This window comes from Alligator mississippiensis, chromosome 5 (genome assembly GCF_030867095.1).
Source record: "Alligator mississippiensis isolate rAllMis1 chromosome 5, rAllMis1, whole genome shotgun sequence".
Classification (NCBI taxonomy): Eukaryota; Metazoa; Chordata; order Crocodylia; family Alligatoridae; genus Alligator; species Alligator mississippiensis.
In genome coordinates, this window is record NC_081828.1 from 133289607 (window position 1) to 133301744 (window position 12138).

The 12138-nt window shown below is 42.1% G+C and overlaps 1 protein-coding gene across 2 annotated transcripts in view; it reads right to left on the minus strand.

The window, feature by feature from the left end:
- PDCD6IP (programmed cell death 6 interacting protein) overlaps nucleotides 1-11906 on the minus strand; it is a 53380-nt gene extending 41474 nt beyond the window's left edge. For both annotated transcript variants that reach the window (XM_006269589.4, XM_006269588.4), the window contains exons 1-2: nucleotides 11575-11906; nucleotides 1033-1087 (exon numbers count right to left, since the gene is read on the minus strand). In XM_006269589.4, coding sequence (XP_006269651.1) covers nucleotides 1033-1087; nucleotides 11575-11780 — 261 coding nt within the window. In that variant the 5' untranslated portion in view covers nucleotides 11781-11906. The remainder of the gene's footprint in view (nucleotides 1-1032; nucleotides 1088-11574) is intronic.
- Between the last annotated feature and the right edge of the window lie 232 nt (nucleotides 11907-12138).

Here is a 12138-nt window from a genome sequence, read left to right on the forward strand (position 1 = left end):
TCACAAACTGCTGAGAATAAAATATTTTTGTCTCTGTTAAAAATTCAAGAACTGATATCCAATATATAAGGATATTCCACCAAAAAAAAGTTTTTGGTTTTTTGAGGCCCCCTGTACATGTTACAGGTATTAAGCAATAAACTGGTTAATTGTGCAGTTACCTAGAGACCAGCTACACGTATAAAGTAGCTATCACACAATAAAAAACTCCAACCAGCTATAAAATTAAACCTCAAAAATGTGTACTAATTTTACAGCTGGCTGTTATTGACCTTTAATCTGCATGTATAGCGGGTCTCCCCTGCAGCTAGGAGCCAGGTTAGCTGACCTCCAGCTCTGCAGTCCAAACCACGGGGGCACCCCATGGACACCTGAGGCAGGAGGATTAAGATTCCCCCTTCCCCAGGGATGCATGAAACCCCTGGGGCAGAAAGATAGCTGTAGGGACCCCACCAACCCAGGGGGAGCATGGGGTGTGGGGGGAGGAACTGTCCCTGGTGTGTGTGAGGCTCCTAGCTTCAGCAGCTTGCTTGCCAGAGCAGAGGAGCCCAGGATTCAGCTCCCCCTGCGCCAGCAATAAGGTGCAATGGGATCTAATGCACAATCCCACAATCGTGCCTCCTGCCATGCACGTGTAGAAGAGGCCTAACAAATAGACTTTGTAAAACAGACTGTTGTTCTTGATAAAAAGAAGGACTGCAGAAGAATACTATAGCAAAGCAAGTGCTGCTGTTTCTGATGGACTAGACCACGGTGACCTTTAAGCAACTCACAGCTTTTCCAAGTTCGCATTCTGACTTCTATAAAATAAGAGCAGTAGATTAACAAAGGCTATATATTCATAGTCTCATATAGGCAGTAAACAGAAATTAGGAAAATGAAGCTCAAAAAGTTAAATGTCTGGCTTCAGAAAAGCACTGTTGCATGGATTCGATATAGATCTAAATTTAAGAAAAAAATCCCAGGTCCCACAACTTTCACCATCCTAATCCAATAATACTTGTGAAATCACTTCAACATATTATACCTTACCTGATTTTCAGAAAATGGAAACTTTGGCTCTATGGAACACAGCTGATCATAGTACCTAAAGCAAAGAAAAAGAAACAGCTATGAGGCAAAACAGATTTAGAGTTCTGTCAGCTTTTTTCATACTGATGGAGGGCACAGGAGGGGGCAAGGGGTAAAAGGAAGGTTTCCCCACATATATCCCAGGACCCACTGATAATGCTGAAAAATTCCTCCACAGATCTGGGTAACTTACTATACCTCGAATGCGAGGAACCACAGCAGTATGTGATGCTCACAACGGGGCCCTGCCTATGCACACCCAAATCTATTAACATAGAGGTTGGAGGGGAAATAGTGCTAAGTGAAGTTGAACCATCCCACTACCCAAGCAATGAGACCGAGAGAGAACTGGAAGCAAATACAAAAAGCCACGGAGAAATAAATTTTCTCTGAGCATCTATAATCAAAATGTTAGCAAACAGTCATTTGACCAACACATCTACCACAATGTCAGCTCAAAAAAAAAGCTTATCTCCACTCAGAAATTTTTTTTTTTTTTTTACTTATAATCTTTCTTTACACCAAGAGAGGCAGACTATTGTCAAACAAATGTCATTCAGTTTGTTTCCCTTCAAACTTCATGAACACTAGTTAAAGCAAGTCACTACAAAGCTTGAAATAAAGCAGATTAAAAATTTTAGAAACCTCTATTTGTATAAATTGTTCTATCCAACTTATAAGCATTTAAGTCTTTTTGAGTCTATTGTAAAAGTTTGCAGGTAATTATCCCATAGGTGGCTTTCCAAAGATCTATTTAAATAAGAAAGTTAGGAAAAAGAGACCCACACATTTTGGAGTAAGGCAACACTGAACAAAAATAAAAGACAAACAGGGTATGACTTCAGAAGCTTAGGGTACAGCAGTCAAAAAACTTGAGGAATCTCAATCTACATAAATATATCCAAAAAGCTGAACGTGGAACACAACTCTGTGCACGGTCATACTGGCATATAAACAGAGTGATCCCTGAATGCCATTTTATAAAGGGTTTAACACTATTCCAGCAGCTTTTGCAGATTAATAGTCAGAAAATAAATTATGCAGGAACCCCAATGGCATAAAGTCAAAATAAAATTCTACAGAAGTCAAGAATAAAGTGAAAGTTATGGGGAATTACTGACAGAAATTTTAAATGTCCACTTAAAACTATGAATTGGTACACTACCTGATTTTTACCCTCTGTACTTTAATTCTAAACAGCTCTTCTGCAAAGGAGCTGTTACTCATTCACATTTCAACCTTAATTCTGAGTTTTCTGATCTCATTCAAATCAAAGCTGTTTTTCAATGCAACTAAAAATATATATAAAACTTTTTTTTACTCTTGAGTCTGACCATCTATTCTTGCAACACTTCCGAAGGAGCTCTTCTATAGATTAGTAAAGATTAAAGAAAACCACGCTACCCAATAGATTCAGTGCTCAGTCTAGAAGATCCCATTAAGCATCTCTGTAATGCTTAGTTTCAGTTCTCAAACTGTGGATTTGTCTCTCGAGAGATAACATCCTTGTTAACACCAGTAAATGGAAATGAGAGATAACAGACCTGATTACCCACCCATCAGTCCTATTGTCTCTCTACAAATTTGTGTACACAGACTGCAAAGTTTCAAGAAGATAAATTATTATAGGATTGTTGGGGGTGGAGTAGATATGGAATCTGAAGATAAATGCAAGGCACTGGGGGAAGTAGAAACAAAAGACAAACATTTTGAGCAGAATATTCCAGAAGCCTTAAGGGATACCTTTTTGAGTGCAGCCTCTTCACTGATTTGAGATCTAGCGAGGGAATGGTATGGTAGAAGGGAAAACCTATCATGGTTTCCCTTGCTGGCCCTAGCAGGCTTACTAGGCCATAAGAGAGACCCTGTTTTGGAATATTTTAATGAAGTTCCTCTACCTGTGAGCAAGACAGGCATTGTGCAAAATGCCAACAGTGCAACAAAGAAATACAAGGCCTGTTGCCCAAATGAAACAACATGATGAGAAGTGCTCTCTCTCAGGAGGAGGAAGCAGCTTTGAAGATGATGAATGGAACATGTCCGAACATGCAGGATCTCCAGGTTATTAAACTTTCTCATTTCTTACTTTTTTCTTAAGGACTGCCTGTCTTTCCTGTCCATATCTTTTGGGTGGACTTCTGGACTACTTGAATTCTCATTAAAATGTTTGAGCAAAAATATTGCTGTTGCTTTATGGAACTATCATATTTTTAATGCAGTTGTGATATCAAATAATGGCCGAAATAAGCAGATCTTCCTTTTACAGTTCACTTCTAAAGTAGTGCTGAGTGCAATATGTAATACTAAATGAGCAGTACTATAGTCAATACTGTCACAACCCAGTTAATCAGTGCCCATGCCACTAGCAAGAGATACCGTTCAAGTAGTCAACTAAGGGTTAAAACCAAATCCTGGTGGAGAGCTGTATATAATTTATGCCCACGTCACAAACAAGAAACGAAACTTAAGACTGGTCAGGATGAAAGGGGATAGCCCTGCCATAAATCCCTGCAACTGGTCAAGAAACAAGCGTAAGCCCCTCATCATAACCTCATACGTAACAGGCAAAAAACCTAACCCACTACCTTGTAACCTGATAGCAACCCGAGAGCACAAAGAACTGCTGCTTGCCAGAAAATTAAAGATTCCACATAACGGTTCATCATTGGGTATCTCCGTCAGACACCTCTGTCTATAAATAGTTTAGCAACTTCCGCCCAGGCGGAGAACCCCGGAAAAACCTCTGAGGAGAGACCTGAGTCCATCACCAGAGTAGATTGACAGTCTGATCAGCTGTCAATACTCCCCATCATCGTAAATCTTGACATATCAAAGCCCTGCAGGCACAATAGCACGTTTTCGGCGCCATGTCCGTCATTGCTTGGCTGTAACCCGTACGTTTGACTGTAACTGATGCAACTGTAACAGAGCAAAGGCTCAGCCTGCGTCGCACGTCACTATCTGGGCGACGTAAGTAAACAATCTCCTGTAACCAACACGCGTCTGTGCCTGGTTAATTTCACCCCATCCCTCACTACCCGCCTGTCAGGTGAAAGTTTTACTGCTCCGGTTGGGGGGAGGGGGAGTCAGAAAGCAGCTGCCGGCGCTGCTCTGATCTCCGACAAATGCATTGACTTCTTTTCTTCAGGAAGATCCATCCTCAACATATAGGACTCTGACTATCCATCTTCAACATTATCATGACTGTCTACAGTTTCAGAGTTATCTGCTAATGATACTACAGTTCCAGTCAAATGTATGTCACATAGTACATCACCTGTAGTAAAAAGGTAAAAAATCTCCATTATCCAGAAACAACCATAGATAAGTTTGTAGTAAGAACCAACAGATTACAGCAAGAGATAATTGATTTAAAAAATTGCTCAGTTTGTTTATGCAACATACTCTCCTTTCCGTATGGTTGAGAACACACACTTCATTGACATGGTTCAGTCATTACGACCGGAATACAGTCCACCTGACAGAGCAGATATAGCTGGCAAATTACTAGATAAAGTGTATGACAAAGAAATTGAACAGTGTGCAAAAAGTCTAGAGGGAAAAATTGTTAACCTGAGTCTTGATGGGTGGAGCAATGTCCACAATGATCCAGTAATATGTGCTTGTGTGAAAACACAGGAAAGGACGCCTACTTTACAGAAACAACTGATACATCAGGAAATGCACACATGGCAGAATACTTACAAGAAATAGCAGTAAAAGTTATATCAGATTTTAATTTTTTTTGCAATGTCTAGTACACAGCTTTGTCACAGACAATGCTACAAATGTATCAAAGATGAGAAGAAATCTAAGTAAAGAAAGCCCCAAGCTAATAACATATGGCTGCAGAGCTCATTTGAAGCACCTCTTAGCCAAAGACTTCAGTGCTCCAGAAATAAAGGCTAATGTTGCTGAAATTGCAAAATACTTCCATAACAACCACTTTGCAGCAGCTGCTCTGAAGAAAGCAGGAGGAACCAAACTAACTCTCCCATAAGACATGCAATGGAACTCAGTAGCGGACTGTTTTGAGCAATATATTATGAGAACTGGCCTAATCTAATGACAATTTATGAACAAAACTGACAAAATAGTTTATGAACAAAATCTCATAGCCAAAATTCTCAACACTGGGCTAAAGAGAAATGTAAAATGTATGCTGACTATCCTGCAGCCTATTTCCCTAGCCTTGAACAAAGTGCAGGAAAATCACTGTTTTATTGCTGATGCTGTTGAATTCTGGAAGGAACTGAGTGAGACCTTGAAATGAGAAGTATGCAGTGACTGAGTTAAATTACAGATATTAAAAAAAACAAATGGATCAAGCACTATCTCCAGCTCATTTTCTTGCCAATATTCTCAATACTCCGTACCAGGGTCAATCCTTAACTGCTGAAGAGGAGGAGTTGGCTATGGCATGGTCATCCAGCAATCATCCCTCCATAATATCAACTACAATAGATTTCAAGGCTAAGGGAGAACCATTCAAGAAATACATGTTTGCTGATGAAGTTTTAAAGGAAGTCACACCAGTGAACTGGAGGAAGTCACTTAAGCACCTGGATCCAGAGACTATTGGAGTGATAATCCAGCTTTTAAACAGCAGTAAATTCTTCTGCAGGTGTAGAAAGAATATTTTCTTCCTTTGGACTAATTCATTCTAAATCGAGAATTGCTTGGGAACTGAAAAAGCAGGAAAGCTTGTCTTTCTTTGCCAGACTATGAATAAAACAGAAGAGGCAGGTGAAGACTAAGTTTGCTGCATAAACCAGTATTTTAAATTTCTCATGTTGACCTGGATGAAATAATCTATTTAATTTTTCTTAAAAAACACATTTCACATTTATAACTAAAAGAGTTAAAATTCAAAAACACATATGCTTATTTTGTTAAAATAATTATACATGTTGGTTGTTGAAGAAAAATACCCCTAATATTGTTTTATTTAACTAAAACAACAATGTAAATGTCTGTTGTTTTTAGTGCAGGGGTGTAGGTTGTAGCCGTGTTGGTCTAAGGATATAGGCAGACAAGGTTCCTTGGGTGAATCTGATATCTTTTATTAGACCAACCCAAATAGTTGGAAAATAGTTATTAAGCAAGCTTTCAGGTTCAAAAACCCTTCATCAGGCCAAGGAAGTTTCAGCAGTTGGTGTGTGCTCTTCCTGGATGGAATGAAAAGTAAACAAGCCAGAGGCTGGGCTGGGGAGTCAGTTGTCAGGCAGATTATGTTGTTTTTAGTAGCAGTTATTGTCATCTTCCTAATACAGGGTGGCAAAAAATATCCCCCAAATATTCATGATTAATCTAGTGAATTGGAAATAGTTCACCTCCCAATGACCTCACAAGTATCTGCTTCAATTAGCTTTGGTAAATAAAACAACCAAATCATAATTCAGTTTTCTGAGGTAGCTGCAAAATTAACCTGAAAAAAATATCAAAATAAATCACTGCCTTAAAATGTATAGTGTACACCTTTAAAAAAAATAAAACCTACATCTACCTCCAAGTTGTAAATGATATGTATTAATGTTATATCAAACAACAAGAATGCACTTTTCATAGAAAATAATGATTAAAATTGAGGTTTCCTGCCTTAAATCATGATTTAAATTGATTTGATTTAAATCAAATCCACTCTGGGACTAAAACCTGCAAGCCTGAAACTTTAGGAAAAAAAGGAAGGGAATTTCAGATCTAAAAATGTGATTTTTTTTTTAAACCACACCCAAATATTTGCAATTCAGTTATTCCTAGAGCAACCTTTCTACCCTAACTACAGATTCAGACTGATGCCTCAATCCGAGCCGCCTTCCAATAAGATCAGGGGAATCAGGACCTAGCAATTTTAAATATTAAAAACACAAGTAGGTTGTGTGTGTTCACATGTATGTACACACTGCATTTTACAGAAAGCTCAAGACTTTTTTCCCCCTCATCTAAATAAACAAAGAATTGAAATGTCTTCTGAAGTTACAGTTATATGCCACATTCCATAAAGCCCAGCAGCAAGACAACATTGACCTGGTGGAATTTGTGGGAAAGTTTCTGCACACTGCTTATCTATCTTACGCCACATTGCCAACAATGCTGAAAAGTTAAAACCGTAATGCCATTTTTATAAACTAAACAAAGCTTAGAAGTAGGCAGAAATGCTATTCAGTGAAGTCACATTAATCATAACTTCTTCCACAAGAATTAAACACATTAAAACACCCTCTAATGGAAGTTCTCGCTTAAATGCTCTAACATCAGTGAACCATACGTTTTCATGGGCTGTTCTGACCACCATTTCTCCACATAATGGACTTTCCAACTAATTAATTTCTTCCCTGAAATAAATTCAAGTTAGTAAAGGTTTAAGAGTACAACCTGCAGCATGTGTTCTTCTTCAAGAAGCTTTCAATATAGTAGGAAATGCTAGACAGCTGGTAATGTGATTAAATGGGATTAAGTTTTCCCTTCTTCCATTGACACAGTCTACAGAATTTAATCAGATATTATAGCCTCTAAAACAGGGACAGGCAATTATTTCGGGCAGAAGGCCACTTACTGAGTTTTGGCAAGCCACCAAGGGCTGAATGACAGGCAGCCATGGGCAGATAAATATTAATTTTCTAACTTTTTTAGGGGCCCCACAAGCCAAATAGAATGGCCTGGAGGGCCGCATCTGGCCCACAGGCCACATTTTGCCCACCCCTGCTCTAAAAAATGAGAGAGGTATCTAGCTATGTGCTAGCCTGAAGTCAGGCAGAAGGCAAGGTAGATTTGCACCTTATCAACTAACTAAATCAGAGGGGCATACATAAGTTTTCCTAAACAGCAGTTTGCTTCATCAGATGCTGTGAAGGGACTGCAAGAAGAGCTTCTAAATAGAAAGCAGTGAAATCACTGTTTAGAAATTCTGCTTCCTGCAGTCTGGTCATAGCCTCTGATGAAGTAAGCTGCTGCTTATGAAAGTTGATGCACCTGTGATTGAATAAGGCTCTAACACAAACACACCCAAAAACATGTTTGCAAATTAATCATGCACTATGGCAATGCACATCACAAAAGACCTAAAATAAAAATACTCAACTCTGCTTAAAATTCTCACTTACTTCATTTACAAACTAACTTTGGTAAAGCACATTTCAGGCACAGTAAGTATAGATTTAAACTTTACCACCTTATGACATAATATAGGGGTGTCAAACTCATACAGCCCTGGCTGTCATGCAAGACGGCCAATCCACAAGCCAGACTGGGCCGCTGACCACCAACCCCCACCTGCTGAATCCAGTATCCACTGTATCTGCTTTCTGGGGAATGAATCTCACCAGCCGATCTGGGACATGCACCAAACTGGCACCCATTTGGAGTGGCCAAAATCACAGAGAAACAGGAACGCAAGGAATCTCCAGAAGCCATTTAGTAAAAATCCCCTGCCTCAGGCAGGGTCATCCCTATACAAACCACAGTATACAAATCCACTCTCTAGACCAGGGGCGGGCAATTATTTCGGGCAGAGGGCCGCTTACTGAGTTGTGGCAAGCCATTGAGGCCTGCATGACAGGCAGCCAGGGGCAGATAAATAATAATTTTATAAATTTTTAGGGGTCCCGCAGGCTGGATGGAATGGCCTGGCGGGCCACATTTTGCCCACCTCTGCTCTAGACTCTTGACCATACTACAGTGAACCCTGACCCTACACAAGACATAACAATTTAACCTGTCAGAGGTAAAGCAGGGGGACCACAGCAGCCAATGTCCTGCTGTTGTAACAGTTGTTAATATATGCTCAAGAGATCCAAGGACAAGGGCCGAGGGCCACACCTCCCCACTACAGAGAAAAGCAAAAACCTGCAAAGTCCGTGCCAGTCTCACCATGGGGTAAAATTCCTTCCCGACTCCAAATACAGCAATTGGCTTGACCCTGAGCAGAGGGGCAAGACACTCTAGCCACAAGCCTTGGTTGCAGCCAAACTCCAATGCTTCCAAGACTTTAACAAAGAATCCTGACATATGTAGAGGTAAGGGGGATGTAGAAGTAAGGGGGAAATTCCCTCCCACCCCATGCAGCAACCAGCAAAGTGCAGAAGCAAAGAAATGGGCACCTCATGCAGCATTTCAGGGCGGGCACCATGTGCAATGCTGTCCTGGACTAGCTGAAGCATGTGATGAATGCAGCATGCACACCAGACGGACCAGAGCCTCTGCATCCCGGACCCTGCACACAGGGCTAGTCTGGCATGCACCACATGAGTCAACTATGAGACTGAGGGGCAGCGCTGGGAGTCAAATCAGGGTACTCTGCAAGCCAGATCTGGCCTGCAGGCCGTGTCTTTGACACCCCTGACAAAAAGCACAATTAGTAATTGAAGGCAAAAATCTCTATTGATCAGTACATATGCCCACTAGAAATAGTCCAAATTTATTTAATATAGAATTTATTTAATAAGAAAGAGAAAGTTTGTGCTTTTTAGTCAAAGCATAGAAAAATTTCAGTGAGCTCTATTACCCATAAACTCAGCTTTATGAAAATGCACTTAAGCCAGCTACATAAACAATCCTTTACTTTCTGGTTTAATTGCAAAAATGATTATCGTGAATAACTTTTTTCTTCAAAACATAAAACAAAAAACTGTCAAGAGTGGGACAATGTCGTTATTTAATAATGAATCACTATTTTCAAAAGCATGAGACATCATTCTCACTAAAACACATTCTGAGCCAGCACAACATCAGAACTCCTACAACATAGAGCAAAGAGACTTTAGTCATGAATTCAGAATTGTTTTATATCCCACTACTCCAACAAACCAGCTAACCAGCACACTTAAACTACCACATCTGGACCGAGCAAGCAGGCAATTAAATAAGTCGTTAAGTAGGGAAGCAACATTAAAAGCCATACAGCTTGATGCAGTAATTTATTTGTAGTCCCGTGCCACACTTGTTCATCACTTTTTGAGCTCTGAAGTTCCTCTGAGCTCTGAAATTCCACAGTTTACACTAATCTACCTTATCCTTCAGAGTTCTGTCACTCACATAGACTGCTTACACTACTTATTTAAGAAGCTTCCTAACATACAAAACAGGGCTTCTATAAATGTTTGCTGCATAAAGGTGACAGTTAAATATGCTGGCATAACCATAGCCCAAACAGTTATAAATATATTGCTTTCTTCACAAACAGTTTTCAGTCTCTAACTTCAGTAGGATTACTCATGGGAAAGAAATAGCCAATTAAATATTTGCAGAAAACTTTTCAGGAATAGTTTCCTAAAGCTCATACTTTTGTTTTAAAAAGTAAGACGCCCAGATCTTACAAGTCTACCGCACATTTCAGATAGCAACATGCTTCCGTAGGTCAGTTCAGTATCAAAGAACTTTATGCATAAGCCAGATAAGAAGTGTAGGGCACAAAGATGATTGGTTGAACAGGCGTGGGTTCAACATTGAAGGAGTCTTGCTGTAAGCCACTTTGAAGAGTTTCTTAATTAACTCCTTAATCATCTTCCTGTAATGATCAGGTAGCTTAAGTTGCTCTCCTAGTTTTCAAAGCAACTTCCTGTTTGGAAGATCTAGGGGGAATTGAAACACGGACCATTTGCCACAAGACAACAAAAAAACGGGTAATATGCTGAGGTTCTTCCCATGATATAACAAAAATTGTAACTGATTACTGCCTCTCACCCAGTCCAGGAGGAATGCATGTGTCACAAAGCACAAGTGCCAGTAACCATGATGTCACTTCCTAATCAGAGCTCACAGGGCATGTGGAAACCTATAGTCAGTTCTGTGGGGATGACAAAAGCTGGGAGTGCTCCCTTGGGGGAAGAAGTGGGTTAGCTCCCCAGACAGCTCACTCCTGCTGCTCTGTAGGACCAACGCCTTTCTCCCGCCCTCTCTCCCAGCTGGCAGAGGTGGCACTTTGCCTTCCACTGTCTCAGGTGACTCCTGCCATGGAGCCAACTCCTGTTCCTGGAGCACACAGGGGTCTTGGCAAATGGGACATAAGAGTGGGGTTTGTCACAAATCAATAGGTAGACAAGGTTCTTTGGGGGACTGCAGTATCTTTGACTAGACCAACTAAATCAACAGGCAGCCCAAAGCTGCAGGGAGATCAAGGAGGGGGAGCAACACAAGTCCACCGCGAAGCTGGGGAGCTACGCAATGCCACCTTCCCAGCAAATGATGCAGCAGGCCACGGCCTAGGGAAGCTCTGGCCCCTTGGAGCTAGTCAGTCTCCAAGGTGCCACCTGGCCCCTTTCGCTGAAGGCAGGAAAAGGGATGGAAAGGAGAGGCCAGCGCCAAGGGGGGCCGCCATGCACCCCACAGCAGTGAAAAGGGAGAGCAGTGGAACAGCAGCGCACCAGAGAGGCTGTTGGGGACACCACTAAGGGCCCCACAGCCCCGCCCCGCCCCTCAGAACCAGCAGGGGGGCCCGCCCCCACAGGCCCCGCCCCCTCCCCAACGGCCGGCCGAGGCCTCGCGCCGGGCCCCTCCCCCGCTGACCTCATGAGCGTCTCGAGAGCACTCTCGTGCTTGTCAAGCGAGCGGCCGAGCGCGCTCTTGCGCAACTTGTTAAGCTCGTCGGCGGCGCGGCAGTGCTCGGCCTGCGCCTCGCCGGCCGGGTACGTCTGCTGGATGAACTTGCATAGCGGCTTGGCCAGGTCTACTTCCGACGCCTTCTTCAGCTGCACCGAGATGAAGTTCGTCATGGTTGCTTCCTGCAGCGGCGCCCCAACACCACCACCACCCCGGCGGCGCCGCTCAGTGGTCTCGTCCGAACGTTAGCAGCCGAGCGCTCCTGCCCGCGCTTCCGGGATCCGCTCGCGCGCTGACCTCAACGCGTCACGCGACCTCCCCCGCTCTGGCCCCGCCCGCTCTTCCACGTCATCGCCCCCGCCTTCCTTTCTCCTGCCCAGCCCCCACCCCGCATCAGGCAGGGCCCCTGGGTTGAGGTGGCAGAGCAGCGTCAGCTGGCAGGAGATAAGGGCCCAATATAATACCAACCAATAATAAATATTAAAATATGTCTCATATTAAATAATAATGATGATAATAATGATAATATAG